Raw genomic sequence first — 15,135 nt, 5'->3', positions numbered from 1 at the left:
TGATACAAATAATAATAAAAACTGTCCAATCCATTGGCGTTTCTGCCATTTTCTATTATCCGTTCATTGAAGAATGTAACAAAAGCCCATGCTTGAAAGGGCAGCTATGCAAAGAATGTCTTGCATGTCATACTCTGTTATTAAAAAGACCTAATGACCTGTTTCAATTATTCTAGAATTAAAGTTATGTTCTGGATCAAGACATAAAACCAACCAAATATTATTTTCCAGTTTTTTGGGATGATTTATTTCTACAGGATTGACTGCATCTCTCATGCTGCGAGACCACCAGGACTGGCCATTCAGAGCAGACTGTTGTTCCCTGAGGACACGCTTTAGTTAAATCTCAGGAGAGACACTTTCTGTTCGGTTCTGTTTGCAAACATTTTCTGCTGTTGCGTCTAGTCTGCTAATTCACAGTCTTTGGATAGGATGTGGCATCCTGCCTAACCACAAATTCATGGACATTTAGCAGTACACAGTGAGAAAATGACCATCTCATCCTGTGATTCCCAAAAAAGGGGGGGGGGGCTTAAGGTCTTTACAAGGGGGGCATGAGAAGGCATTATGTTTATATTAATATTTAGTTTGTTCTCTTCCTACTGCTTGCTGTTAAGACCTTGCTTTGAAAAATCCTTTGTGCTTGTACTTCGTCTGCATGTACGAATGAAATCATATTATATTGAAATCAAACCAATATAATTCAATAAATATTTTATGAGTTTGCAGGTAAAGGACGTTTCATGAGAGTGTCTTTATGTGGGTGTTTGTAGGTGGTGGGGATCTGGTGGGGCACGGAAATTTTTTTCTCTACAAAAGGGGGCCCGGCCAAAAATGTTTGGGAGCCATGATGTAAACTAATGAAGACCCTAGTTAGAAGTCCATTTATTGAATCTAGTTTAAGCCTCAGAATATGAACGGCACAGTTTATTTATTTTCATGACATCTCATGTATACTTCACACCACGGTGGCAAGTATTTGCAACATAAGACCCAATGAGATTGCTTGACTTCTGTAGACCATTTTGCAAGATGTACACAACACGGGCCATTCATCCTGAAATGGGAAGTGCTTCTACACCAGTGTTGTTTATATCTTGTCTGATGGCAGTAGCTCCTCACTGCAGAGAACGCGAGATCAAGGTGGCAAGGTTGGATCCAGATTCAGTCTCCTCCCATGGAATTGTGATTGGTCAACTCTGGATTCAGTCTCCTCCTTCTGCGTCTTGAATGGTAGACAGATTTTTAGGCAGTTTTGCATCATACTTTCGTTGTTGCGTTACCATTTCCGCATTAAGTCGTTACTAAAGTTTTTCTTTTGACAGAAAAACAAACTTGATGAAGACAAACATGATTTATTAACGTATTTTTAAAAACATATTTTATTAGATTTAAGTTTAGGGTAAGGGTTGGGGTACTTCTAAAAGCATTTTTATTATTTAGGTTTAGGATAGAGTACATAACATCAGATCATGAAAATTACATTTCATGTGATGTTGCCGTGTTTGAAAGTAAGCAGTCTGCCAAATTGTAAATCTGAAGGTGAATGAATAACACAGTTTTAAGCTTGGAAAAATGGAAGTCGACTCTGAAACAGTTGTCCATAGTCTGATTCGCGAACCGCTGCGGATATACGTCACTAGATATAGTCCGCACCTACGTTTTGCTAGGACTGACAGCGAAAACTGCACTCTTTTCCCCCAAACACTGTAGCTTGTGAGCCTCATTTGAGGTAGACCAATCACAGTAGACTAGACCATTTGACCTATCACATCAGCGGAAAGGAGACAGATGAATCACGCAACGAACCATTTGAGAGTCAGTCAAGAAGTAAGTTAAGAATAATTAGCTATTATTACGAAATAGTGTTTTTACACCTTCTCTGTACATAAACTTGTTGTTGGACACTCCAAAAAAAACAAAGTAGGACCTTAAAAATCCCTAGTTATGTACTCTTTAACATAACTGTGATCATTGATACACTGATAAGAGCAAACGTTGGCGTTTAGGTATATAAAGTGGGAGAAGTTGGATCTGGATTCAACCTCGCCCCATTAATCTTGTGTTCTGGAAGCTTCTTTGAGGTGTGCAGAAGTTTTGAATTAGTCTATAAGAAAAAATATACTGCATTTAAAAGCTTGCAAGTTTCGAAACACACATTTTGCTTCAGTAGGGTTTGTCAGAATGAAATATGTATTGTTTTAAATTTGTTGGTCAAGCATGCTTTTAGACAGACACATTCTACACACATTCTCTGAAAAATAGTGCAATTTCCAAATCAAAGTATTTTAGCCATTACTATGGTTGCGATCACATAGAGTTTGATTAATTACAGGAGCGACAACTGCATTTCATAACCATCACACAACTTTTTGGTTAATATTTTTGCCTGCTCTCTTCAGCCATTAACATTCAATGTGTAACCTTTTGTATTTACGTCCATCACAATAGTTACATGTGAAAAAATACAAGCTTGAGTTCAGTTACTTTTTTCAGTGTTTTATCAGTGACTGTAACATGTTGTGTGAACAGATTATTTCCAGACTCACATCTGTAATGCAGTGGTCAATTCTAAGGTAGTCTTTTCTATATAAGTATATGGTTCGCCAACCGGACAAGACTAATGGAAGTGGTCCCACTGTCAAAATAAAAGCAGCAATCTGATTCAGACTTATTAAAGACCTCCATTTATTTGAAAAAAAAAAAAAAAACATAGTTATATAGCTTACTGAAACGTACAATTGGCATTTTACAACTTGGAAAATCTCTCAACTTCAAAAAACCCAAGAAGAACAACATTACAAAGAAATACACACATTCTTCCACACTTGTCTCTGTGCGTTTAAACCAACATACTGTAAACCAGTGGACTTTCAGAACTTTATCTGAACTGGTCCAGTCAGTCCAGGGTACCTAAGACAACAGTAATACAGAAAATATAAATAAACTATCATAACAAGCTGTTATTGTTTCAAGATACTCTAAAAATGATGGATTACGGTATTTTAATAGTCATCTGTGTTATTACCAGGGATTACAATGATGAAACCAAATTGAACGAGGAAAAAATTCCTTTCAACTGACTTTGAGTGAAAATGATTAATGATGTAGTCAACCATACGAATAATATCATATTTCGCATATTATCTACCTCCAATGCTTGAATGATGAGTTTTTAAGTTTTGCCAGCAGGAAATAACATAAAACCACGATTCGCTTACCTTCCAAAAATGCAAATTCATCTATTGCTTCAATAGCATTGTCTGCCAAAACAAAAGACACCAGTAATTACAGCTTTAAAACGGCTGATGTTTCCAATAAAACTGTTTTTTCATTTTCAGATCTGATTTAAGCTCACCCAAGTCTTTCCGTTGAAGTGTTTTTCTCTTCCCCTGTTGTGCATAAACGAGAGCATCCTTTGCGATCATTTCCACAAAAAGCTCCTGAAGGGAGAAAAAGAATGAATGTTGTTCTGTTAACCAAGATATGTCACAGTACATAGAGGTGGCACAAACAAGAGAGATTCTCCAAACAGACTGCTTCAGAGAATAGACTAAGACAACACTTTCATAACCTCAATTCATTATGTAAACAAGACATTAAAATAATATGAAACAAAGTATCTAAAATCAAGAAGGCTGGGAAATGGAGATATTATTACTTTATTAGCAGATCCATTATATTTTGTAAAGCAGAAACCTTTGCTATTACTTTTATCTTGATTTTAGAACTTTTTAGTTACTTTATCTTATTTATGTTGTCTATTTTAATATCTAAAGTACCACATCGCGATACACAATGACAATGACATTTAGTTGAATAAATAACAGACATGACGGGTGTAGAGGGAGGGAGGGAGAGAGAGAACAAATAGCGCAGTGTGGACCTGAATCCGCCGTCACGCGCGAGTTTTCTCTCACCGTGGCTTTGGCTATGATGAACACGGACTCCTGACTCGCCAGACTCACGTCCGGATCGGCTTTCATCAGGGCTTTGATGCGTGACAGCGGTAACTTGGCGAGTCGGTGCTGCTGCTGCGCGCCAGCGGCGGGCCCACCGTGCGCGTTGCCTGCGTCCTCGTCAGGTTCGGCCGCTCGGGGCTCATCCTCAGCTCCGCTCCGGTCTAGATCAGACTCCGCGGGAGCCGCGGGTGCTGTCGCCGCCATTGACGCACACGGCTATCGGAATAGCACGCGCTTTACAAGCGAAAGTAAAGCGGCGTGTCAGTTTCTCTCTCCCGCCAAATCGCACCGTAAACACAAGCTCGGGTGGGGGGAGGAGGACGGAGTGTGACGTCATGTTAGAGGGTCAAATCCAGTACCGGTACGGAGATGACGCGTTTTTGTAGGCTAAGCCGGAAGTAAGCGCAACGCTGGTTCCCTCGACCGAAGGACTATGAATTATCCCTATTGACTTTAGGAAGATTGTAAAAACGAAGCTCTGTGATTAACAACGGATTCAATAATGTTTACACGTTTTGTCTATCAAGAAAAGCGTTAAAAATGAACACCACATTTGTTACTTTTGAAGCAGAAATAAAATCGATAGAAGTAAAAAGTTAACAGACTAAGATATCAACTCGCCACCACCAAGCCTCCGACAATCTTTCAAACTTTATTAAAATGGTGTTCCCTGCTAAGTTTACTCCTTGAATGGATCCACGTTTTAAGAGATGTGTGCCCCTGTTGCGTTAAAAAAACGATTGATCAAAGATTATACTGTGAAATGAAGTACAAATGCAAATCCATCACATCAATAGATATAACGAAACAAGAACAGCCAGGGGAGACAAGTAAGGGAATAGATACTTGCATAAAATAAAAAGAGGTAAATTAAGTAAAGGAAATTGAGTATAAGAAAACAACACCGTTTGAAAATACTACATTCGTAAAATAAAATACTAACAAAATCATGACTAAAACTAATGGGACATTTTAAACAAGACACAGCGAGATAAAGTTTTCCTTGCTTTGGTATTCTTCTATACAGAAAGCATCGGGTATTGATTCAATTCGTTCATAAAAACCTTGAATTAAGGCTTATGATTTAAAAACTAACACTTATGTATATGACATATTGCTAGTAATTGCAATAAAAGTATCAAGTTAAATTCCTTTTCTAGGTTTTTCCTCTATATTGAGAAAAAAAACCAAAAGTATTCCCAGTGTAATAAAAATGCGAATGAATACACAAAATCTACATTATATTTACAAAAGCTCTTCCTAAAAACCTCCCAGAACACATGTACAGAAGATTCACATTGTGCCTTACACAAATCACACTTCATGTCAATATCAGGTTTAAATTTCTTAAGATAACTTTTTGCTGGGTAGAATCTGTGAATTACTTCAAAGGAAACGTCTCTAACTTTGTCTACATGAGGTGCAGTATGTGGCAATAACCAAACTTTATTCAAATGTATTATATTGAAAACGTGCTCACATAAGAAATTACATGTTTGCTAACAAAATTTCTTTTAAAAATTGGATCTATTACTAGAGTATGGAAATAAACACAACTTTCTAACAGCTGATTGTAAAATAGAGAGAGTCCTCTCAGAGCCTTTAAACAGTGTTATAACCCCTGTGGGTACAGAATCAAAAACAATAGCGAATTCTCAAGGCGTGACATGATTTTATATATAAGTATATGTGGTGAAAAAGGCGGGACGAGACCCGTGAGGCTGGGCCGGTGGCGAGAGTTATAGTTGGAATCAGCTGTGTACACATCGGTCCCGCATATCTCACGGAGGAAATCGGGAGCATAAGAGGAAGAGCGACGGGACTGCTGACGAGAGAGGACCTGGCCCGGACATATGTTTAAGTTTGTGTTTATGTTCATATGGCATTTTACTTCTGTATTATTAAAAAAAATTAACATTTAAAGCACTTTAATCAAAATAAATATATGAGAAGACATGAAAAGACACCACGACAAACATTGTAAAGAAGTCACAATGCATGAAACACCGCTGCAGGGCCGCTTTAAATGGCTACAGATGGCAAGTTATTTTGTGCGTTTGGAGAAATTCAAAGCAAAAAGAAAATTTTAACCCAAAACCGTTTAATAAAGTTTTTATTGTCATGTAACAATCTAAGATGAGTGTGTTGGTTTCTATGCGGCATCCTTAAAACAGATTCAAAGGTAATACAAAGGTTTTTAGATCTATTTTTAAGTGCAGTCTATGTTTTATACAATATGCATACATACTTACACACATCGACATAGACACACACACTCGCACACACGCACAGTGAAAGCACACATTTGAGATAAAGCAGAGAGAACCACAGGTCAAATATTACACAGACTATTCATTCCTATATGCAATATTAATTATGTAAAACTTCTGAATTCTAAAGCAGCTCCCCCGGCCAGGCAAATAGTGCAAAACAGTATCCAAATGGTGGCGAGGAACCCAATACTCCAATCGAGAAAAAAAAACCTAAGGAGAACCCAGGCCCAACCAGGGGATTCCAGTTCCCCTCTGGCAAAAGCTGCTGCCTCTGCACAAGCTCAACAATGTTTGCACAACAAGGCTAAATAAAAAATAAATAAACTTAGAGAAAAGGATCTACCACCTGCACTTGATTTTGAAATTCTAGGTATAACCAACTGACAGGACGCCTGAGAGCGTAATGCACGTGGAGGACTGTAATACAATAGAAGTTCACTCAAATACTGCGGCGCTAGACCATGTAGGGCTTTATAGATAATACGCAAGATCTTAAAGTTAATGTGATGCTTTATAGGTTACCAGTGCAAGGTTGACAGAACCAGGGCAACCACCTAAAAGTGCATTACAGTAATCTAGTCTTAATGTCATGAATACATGAATTAATTTCTCTGCATCTGACAGTGAAAGCATATGACGTAGTTTAGATATATTCTTAAAATGGAAAAATGCAATTTTACAGGTGTTGGCAACATGGCTCTCAAATGACAGAGTACTATCGAATTAAACGCCAAGATTCTTAGCTGACAACAAGGATTTTATGGAGCATCCGTCAATAGTTAAGCAGTATTCTTGGTTGTTATGTATGGCGGTTTTCGGTCCAGTCTGTAACACTTCTGTCCGAGTTCAGTAGTAAAAAATTGTTACTCATCCAGTTTTTTAAATCGACTACAGTTGTGTTCAAAATTATTCAACCCCCAATGCTGTAAATGGTTTAAGGGAATTTAGTGTACATTTGTAATTGTATTCAGAATGAAATCCTACAAGGACTTATTAAAGAACCATATGCAACTAAAATGACATCAATTAGTTTTGTAATACAGTAGTAAATGTTTCTTTTGTGAATTCTTGATTGACATAATTATTCAACCCCTTAAAGACTACCACTCTGAAGAACAGAGGTTCAATGAAGTGTTTTCAATCAGGTATTGAAAACACCTGTGGATATCAGGGAGCAGCAATAAAGCCTAATAAGCACCAATAAGGCAGCTTTAAAATGACTGTGATACTCAGCTCCTTCTAGACATTTACTGGTGTGGTTACAGACATGGTGAGGTCAAGAGAATGGTCCAGGAAGACAAGAGAACAGGTGATTAGTCTTCACAGGAAGGGCAATGGCTATAAGAAGATTGCAAAGATGTTAAACATACCAAGAGACACCATAGGAAGCATCATTCGCAAATTCAAGGCAAAGGGCACTGTTGAAACGCTACCTGGTCGTGGCAGAAAGAAGCTGCTGACTTCGACTGCTGTGCGCTACCTGAAGCGTAGAGTGGAGAAAAGTCCCTGTGTGACTGCTGAGGAACTGAGAAAAGATTTGTCAGATGTGGGTACTGAAGTTTCTGCTCAGACAATACGGCGCACCCTGCGTAATGAAGGCCTCCATGCCAGAACTCCCAGGCGCACCCCCTTGCTGTCCCCAAAGAATAAGAAGAGTCGACTGCAGTATGCCAAAAGTCATGTGGACAAACCACAGAAGTTTTGGGATAGTGTTCTGTGGAATGATGAAACAAAATTAGAACTGTTTGGGCCCATGGATCAACGCTATGTTTGGAGGAGGAAGAACAAGGCCTATGAAGAAAAGAACACCTTGCCTAATGTGAAGCATGGCGGGGGGTCAATCATGCTTTGGGGCTGTTTTGCTTCTGCAGGTACTGGGAAGCTTCAGCGTGTGCAAGGTACCAGGAGATATTGGATGACAATGTGAAGCAGTCCGTCACAAACCTGAGGCTTTGAAGACGTTGGACCTTTCAACAGGACAATGATCCCAAGCATACCTCCAAGTCCACTAGAGCATGGTTGCAGATTAAAGGCTGGAACATTTTTAAGTGGCCATCGCAGTCACCAGACTTAAATCCGATTGAGAACCTCTGGTGGGACTTAAAGAAAGCAGTTGCAGTGCGCAAGCCTAAGAATGTGACTGAACTGGAGGCTTTTGCCCATGATGAATGGGCGTAGATACCCGTAGATCGCTGCAAGACACTTGTGTCAAGCTATGCTTAACGTTTAAAAGCTGTTATAACTGTAAAAGGATGTTGTACTAAGTACTAAGATTGAATGTCACTTGGGGGTTGAATAAAACTGATAATGATGTGAGCTCAGAAAAGACATTTGTGGTTATTTCATTATAAATGTTATGTTATATTTGTCTGACCTACACGTGCCTCCTTGATTTAATTGTAAGCAGGATGACTGAATGATCATAATCAATGTCAAACTGACCAAAACAATCAATTTCAGTGGGGGTTGAATAATTTTTAACACAACTGTATGTATTCCATTATTCGATGGAACTGCTGTATTTCATGGAACTGCTGCGTCTTCAGACTGATCTCAGTTGAGCTGTTAAATCTTTTCTAACTGATCCTCGTTCTGGTTTTCAAAAACTGGACTATTAAAACCACCAAAATTCCCATAGACTTAACATTGTGACAAACTTTGATGGCTCATATCTCAGAGCGGGGATTTTGTAGAACTCGCGGCTTACCACGTTTGAAGAGGCTGGCAGGCTCTTTAAAACAAGTTGTAAATTATAAAATTATCATGGGGCAGCAAATGCCCATATAAAGGCATTGTAAAAGGCCCAGGTGGGATATCTTTGTAGTAATGTCATAGAGACATAGAGACACAACTAATCAGTCTCTCAGGATCATCATGAAGCACTCAAGCCACGCCCATATCAACCACTCAGGCAACCAATCAGTATCCTGGAATCTACATGAAGCTATGAAGCCACGCCCATAGCAATAAACAGATTAATATAACAACAATATTACAAGGCATATATCTCTGCATCAGAAAATCGACATGGGGTTAATTTAACTTTGGCTCGGAACATCACCAATTGGCATCTGCCATATCCACGCCCATAGTAACCAAACAGGCGAGTTTAGCAATAGTTTGACCAGACTTATATCTCTACATCAGAAAATTGAAGAGACATGGGGGTTGGTTCGTTTTAATCGTGGCATGGAGTATCATGGAGGATCATGTTAGCATCATGCTAGGAAAATGTTAATCATGTAAGCATCATTCTAAGAACATGTTTATCATGTTTGCATCATGCTAGTAAATATGCTAATCATGTTAACATCATGGTTTCGGAAAGTTTTTTTCGAACATGAAAATCCTTTTCGTTACAATATTTCTTAGTCTGCTATTATCTTAACAATCAATGTCTGAGTTTACACAGCATGTTCATAGCTTTATTGAGGTTATTGGATATTGGTACATCCTAATGGGATTTGCCGCTGTTAATCTGTTGGATTTAAAGACTGCAGTGTGAGATACTGCTCTGTCTTCTTTTGTTCACCCTACACACTGACACCATACCAGCATGAAGGATCCACAGCTACCAGGTAAAGCTTTACATTTACAGGAACAATTGTATTCTACACATCAGATCAATGGGGGAATATACAGAGCAATAAATGACAACTTCAAATGTTGTTTTTGAAAGGGAACATGTAATATCTTACTGTTTTAAACATGCTCATGTAACACCTGTGTGTTTTATATACAATATACCTGTCAGAACAAGTTAGTTTTTGAACATTGGAAAGAAGATTTAAATGCATTTTAAAATGCATTTGAGTTGCTGTAAAAATGTATTGGTTATAGTTTCAGTCTTTTCAATCTTCTAAAATAAGTTTGTAAGGAGTCATTTTACCAGTGATTTTTTTATTATTAGTTATCACTTTACAAAGATTTTTGTGTAGATGTCATGCTTTTAGGGATATATTTCCACGAGATTAAACATCATTTGCGTAACTGATTTTAAAAATAGTTCAGTGGATATCCTGTGATGTATTTTAAGAAGTGTGTTGAGTCTGCAACCTGTGATGCATGGTCTTAAGCACTTTCCTAATCCAATCTGCTTAGAGATGTTCCTTTTCAAACTGATCTTGGCTTCATTTCAAGATCCTTAAAACGTGACTTTCGAGATAAATTTACAATCAAACGCAAGCATAAGTTTTGTCTGTCCGATAAAATTTACTTTGTGTTACAAATATAATATAACTAAAATGTATTTTTTTCATATGCTGGCATCCCAAAGACCCACGTGTAATTTTCCAGTTTTTAAATATCTAAATTTAGGGTGTAAAGAATGTTCAAAGGTTATACTACTGTTTATTTCTCTTAAATAATATAATAGGCAATGATCCTCACAGCTCATGCTGTAGTGTTGAGCATCATATTGTAAAATAATTTTGTTATGAATATATATTGGAGAGAATTAGGTTGTGGAGAAAATAAAAGCATTTACTTGATATGGAATAGACATATCGCACTATCCTCAATATTTCTTGGATCATGGTGGAAGAAAACTTTAAAGTCCCTATGAACCAGAAGTTGCGATTGTTTTTACTTGCGTATTCTGACACATCTCCAGAATAGAAATAAACTGACATACCTATGTTATTTACAATAAATATATTTGAAAAATATTTATGATTTGATGGAAAATCTCTTACTGACGTAAGTGGTCATTCCATTCAAATGTCAATTCACCATGTTCTTTTCAATTTTATTTGTCCCATCCAAGGTACCAAAACACTAAATTTTTGGTCAAAACAAAATGGAGGAAAAAAAGGAAAAAACGGATCACCTACACAACCCACCTTTACAGAACAACGAACACCAAAATTTCCCGCCTTAACCGCAGAGCAAAGAGCAAAGCAGACAGCCTTTGAGAGGGTCGTCTATGACATGTCCCATAATGAACGTGTCATCAATGACATCATGCTGGGCCGCAGGGTCGCTTTCTATGAGCTCAGAGGAGAGATAGGGACTGGAAATTTCTCCCATGTCAAGTTGGGTGTTCACGAATTGACCAAAGGTGAGAAAATCTGGCTTCGGTCTGTTAAGTACTTCGGTTCAGGTGACTTTTGACTCACAGTGTCTATAGACATTTAAACAAAATACACATGTGGCATCAGCAAAGTCTTAAACAAATTATACAGGAACTAATTTGTCTTCTATGTAGTTTGAAGTAAAATTTGTTGTGGAGGTCATTAGAAATCTAGAGTTTGAAGTCAAATTTTGATCTGTCAAGTCATGTAATCTTATCAGATTTGAAACACCCCCTCTCTGAATCTTTGTCATAGTTTTGGTGTGTAGGTGGAAATGCTTCTAACTAAAAATTCATATCTCATTTCAAAGATTCTTATCTCATGTGCTATTAAACTATGGTTTGGCACTGCTGATATCTTTCTATCTCTCTCACACAGAGCGTGTTGCTGTGAAAATACTAAACAAGATGCGTCTTGACAAGAAGTCTCAGACTTCATTTGGAGCAGAGATTGTCTGTATGGAGAGACTCTCCCATCCAAACATTGTGCGTCTGTATGAGGTGCTCGAAACCAGCAGGCATTTGTACCTTGTAATGGAATATGGCAGTGGAGGAGACCTGTTCTCTCGCATCACCACCAGGGGGCGCCTGTCGGACCTGGAAAGCAAGCTCATCTTTGCCCAAATCATCTCAGCCATCAAATATATGGTGAGAACAGCATCATTGTTATGGCTCACATATAGAGCTAGGTATCTGAACTTTGGTATGTAGCTCATACAGCTCATTGAGTTTTGGATCTCTCATTGTGAGGCTTATATAGGAAAGTTACACTATAACTTTTCTAAACTAATAAACAACTTTTCTCTGGCAAATGATAAATAGGCGCAGAAAGGAAGAAGCCATGCAACAAAATGAGTAAAATAAATAAAAATAGGAATGGGTTCTAACATACTGCCAATACACAAGTTCCTGTACTGCATATAAACCAGAATATCTAAAAGGGATATTTCACTACCAAATCAAAATTTCACTCACCCTCAAGGTATCCTAACTGAATTGGGTTTTCTTTTGGAAGAATAATCCAGTCAAAGTTATGATAACTCGTATCATTTTGCTTCCAAGCAGTAGAATGGGAGTGAGCCGGTGTAGATTTTTTGAAGCTCCAAAAAGTGCATCCATCGATCAAAGAACTTCTCAATACAGCTCCGTGGTCTAAACAAAGGTTTTCTGAAGCGAATCGATGCGTTTGTTTAAAATAACTATTCATATTGACAGTGTTATTAACGTTAATGTCCAGCTTCCACCATCATCGAATGCATGTGAACTAGAGGCTTGTTATTCCGGGAGATGAAGCAGTGTCGTAAGTTCTGGTGACGAATGCTGCATTTTTCGTTTTCAGCCAATAGGATAGGGTCTACTCTAGCGGGAGTTTTCATCAGCGTCATTTGCCGGAAGAAGGAGAATTAAGAACCTTTCTATAATGGTTTATTCATGGTTTTAATAATGTTGTTTGAACATTAACAATTACTTACTGTAATTTTGATAAAATACTTTTTAAACATTACTGCAAAAAACTTCGGGAGCATTTATACTTAACACTAGGTTTTGGAAGTGTGTCAGTGGTCAGATGAGAGTTAAACCTGTTTAAATGGTATTTAAGTTGTTGCAACACAAATCACTCTAACTGATCAATACATGCAATATCTTTTTTCAGCACGAAAACAACATTATCCATCGTGACCTGAAAGCAGAAAACATCTTTTACACCACATGCTACTGCATCAAAGTGGGCGACTTTGGTTTCAGTACTGTCTGCGAGCCAACCGAAACTCTGAGCACATTTTGCGGCTCCCCTCCATACGCGGCGCCCGAGCTGTTCAGAGACAAAAGCTACGTGGGCCGTTACGTGGACATCTGGGCGCTGGGTGTCTTACTCTATTTTATTGTGACTGCCACCATGCCTTTCTACGCCGACAACCTGGGACGTCTTAAACGCTGCATCCTGCAGGGGGCGTACAGCATCCCGTCCTACGTCCCGGACCCCTGCCAACTGACTATCAAAGGCATGCTGAGACCCTTACCCGTGGATCGCACCATTGCCTCGCAGCTGATGGTCTGCTCATGGCTGACGGGCATCGAATACCCCAAACCGTATCCTGTGCTCAGCCCTACCCCCAATCACCTTGCTGACCCCGAGAAGAGTCTGTGCGTGGAGGAAAAGGAAGTGAAATTGTCTCTAAATGAGCTTGGTGTCAGTGCTGCACTTTTGCAGAAAAATACGTGCGTAGACTCTCGTAGCCCGATTACAGGAGCATACCGTATTCTGCTGCACCGCATACAGAAGAGGAGGTCCGTGGAGGCGGTGGGATATTCAGCCCTCTATCCGGATGATTTTGGTACCAAGAAATCTTGGGCAAGCAATGCAATGACCAAGCACGATGCATCTGCAGTCTGCAATGTCCTGTAAAGACCAGAGTAATGTGTGACTCATGTGTGTTTCAGAATGTTATGGATATACATGTATGATGTATTGCACTGTTGCACAACTAAAAAGTCATATCGCCATAGTATTTTAAATCAATTTTACAAAGAATTATTCTACATTTACAAATTTTTCTGGTGTCCACTATGGAGAAATGAAGCTATTTATAAACATTTAAAAATATTCAGAATGATGTCACCTCCAACGCACAATATATAGGATGACCTTTGCCCTCACCCATAATTGTGTTTGACTGTCATTCTGTGACAGCATATTTAATCTGCTAAAAGTTGAAATTGGTATTTAAAAATAAATTTACATTTTAATAAGTTAATTAAAAATTTGATAAAAAAGTAAATACAAAATTTGATTGATTTTTTTTTTAAATTGTATCAAAATGTTTGATTTTGACTTTCATCACATCTCACTAAATGTAGATATGTATGTACATACTGTATATGGCATATTAAAGCAATATCACAGAGGCTATAATGTGTTACATTAGCACAACTATGAAGCGTAATATTGTTCATATACTGTGGAGTGATACAAAACTGTAAAGCATCCCAGCAAACCTCTCAACCAATCAGATTTAAGTACCAGAACTTACTGGTAAATATGTTGTATATAGCACATGCAACAACCGGTATACTGTATATATCAAGAAATGTTATGCAGAACAAAACCATCGTTTATTTTCATTACATAAGTGCATGAACTGATTGTGTATGTTCCTACTAGAGATTGTTTCTATTTGTTTTCTGTTTGTTCTGTTGAAACATGCTGTTTTGAAGTTGGTCTGTAAACCATAATTTATTATTGCCAATGTGTATGTGGTAATGTGTTCAATTCTTGACATCTAGGGAAACATTTGTATCAGTGACATGTTGGAGAAGGTTTGGTTTAGTCTGAGTCTTGTGCAGCTTTGTATTAGAGGTGTCAAAAACACAGTAAATGTTTGGTATTTTCATAAACAGGCTTTGGTTCTTGGATGTAATGAAGTCCATATGCAGCATTTTAAAAGCCAGATAGATGGGATGTGTGGTTTTTCATTTCTGAACGTCCTTCACTGGCTCTCTATGCACAATGTGACGGGTTGGGCTGCAGTCTGTTGTCACTAAGAGAACACAAAGAGCTAAACTCTTAAATAGCTACTAAGAGATTATTTTCTTATCTCGGACAGTGAGTTCACATTAAGTGTGTGACGTAAAGGATTATTTGTGAATTAGAATCGAACGGTTCTTAATCCTTATTAGTGTAATGCTTTACAAAAAGCATGTGATCTCACTGCATTCTATGGCATTTGTCCTAACCTCAGAAACAAACCATTGAACGTTGGTATCATGAATAGAATCTGAAACATCTGCTAGACACTTTTTACAGCCATAGTAATGTTTAATATTTTTT

The 15,135-nt window shown here is 38.1% G+C and overlaps 2 protein-coding genes across 2 annotated transcripts; one reads left to right on the top strand and one right to left on the bottom strand.

Moving 5' to 3' along the window:
* Positions 1-2,671: 2,671 nt before the first annotated feature.
* Positions 2,672-4,297, bottom strand: pole4 (polymerase (DNA-directed), epsilon 4, accessory subunit). The gene is made up of 4 exons (XM_056734138.1): positions 3,921-4,297; positions 3,359-3,443; positions 3,222-3,263; positions 2,672-2,913 (listed from the first exon to the last, which is right to left on the bottom strand). The coding sequence occupies exons 1-4, from the start codon at positions 4,164-4,166 to the stop codon at positions 2,900-2,902; spliced, it is 387 nt and encodes a 128-aa protein (XP_056590116.1). The 5' UTR covers positions 4,167-4,297; the 3' UTR covers positions 2,672-2,899.
* Positions 4,298-9,791: 5,494 nt separating this feature from the next.
* On the top strand, positions 9,792-14,343 carry LOC130410509 (serine/threonine-protein kinase NIM1). Its single transcript, XM_056735214.1, has 4 exons — positions 9,792-9,813; positions 11,001-11,294; positions 11,686-11,954; positions 12,961-14,343. The coding sequence occupies exons 1-4, from the start codon at positions 9,792-9,794 to the stop codon at positions 13,711-13,713; spliced, it is 1,338 nt and encodes a 445-aa protein (XP_056591192.1). The 3' UTR covers positions 13,714-14,343.
* The last annotated feature ends 792 nt before the right edge of the window (positions 14,344-15,135 follow it).

Source organism: Triplophysa dalaica, chromosome 21, assembly GCF_015846415.1.
Source record: "Triplophysa dalaica isolate WHDGS20190420 chromosome 21, ASM1584641v1, whole genome shotgun sequence".
In the NCBI taxonomy this organism is placed as follows: Eukaryota; Metazoa; Chordata; class Actinopteri; order Cypriniformes; family Nemacheilidae; genus Triplophysa; species Triplophysa dalaica.
Note: the sequence above shows the minus strand (reverse complement) of the source record. Positions and strands in the feature narration are given on the sequence as shown.

Bases quoted from the DNA above. Each gene is read 5' to 3' on its own strand.
- pole4 (XM_056734138.1), bottom strand. From the start codon at position 4,166: ATGGCGGCGACAGCACCCGCGGCTCCCGCGGAGTCTGATCTAGACCGG. The intron at 3,444-3,920 runs GTGAGAGAAAAC...TTCTCCCTTCAG, and splicing joins TCATCATAGCCAAAGCCACG to GAGCTTTTTGTGGAAATGAT. The intron at 3,264-3,358 runs GTGAGCTTAAAT...TTGTTTTGGCAG, and splicing joins ACTTCAACGGAAAGACTTGG to ACAATGCTATTGAAGCAATA.
- LOC130410509 (XM_056735214.1), top strand. From the start codon at position 9,792: ATGAAGGATCCACAGCTACCAG. The intron at 9,814-11,000 runs GTAAAGCTTTAC...GTCCCATCCAAG, and splicing joins GAAGGATCCACAGCTACCAG to GTACCAAAACACTAAATTTT. The intron at 11,955-12,960 runs GTGAGAACAGCA...ATCTTTTTTCAG, and splicing joins TCTCAGCCATCAAATATATG to CACGAAAACAACATTATCCA.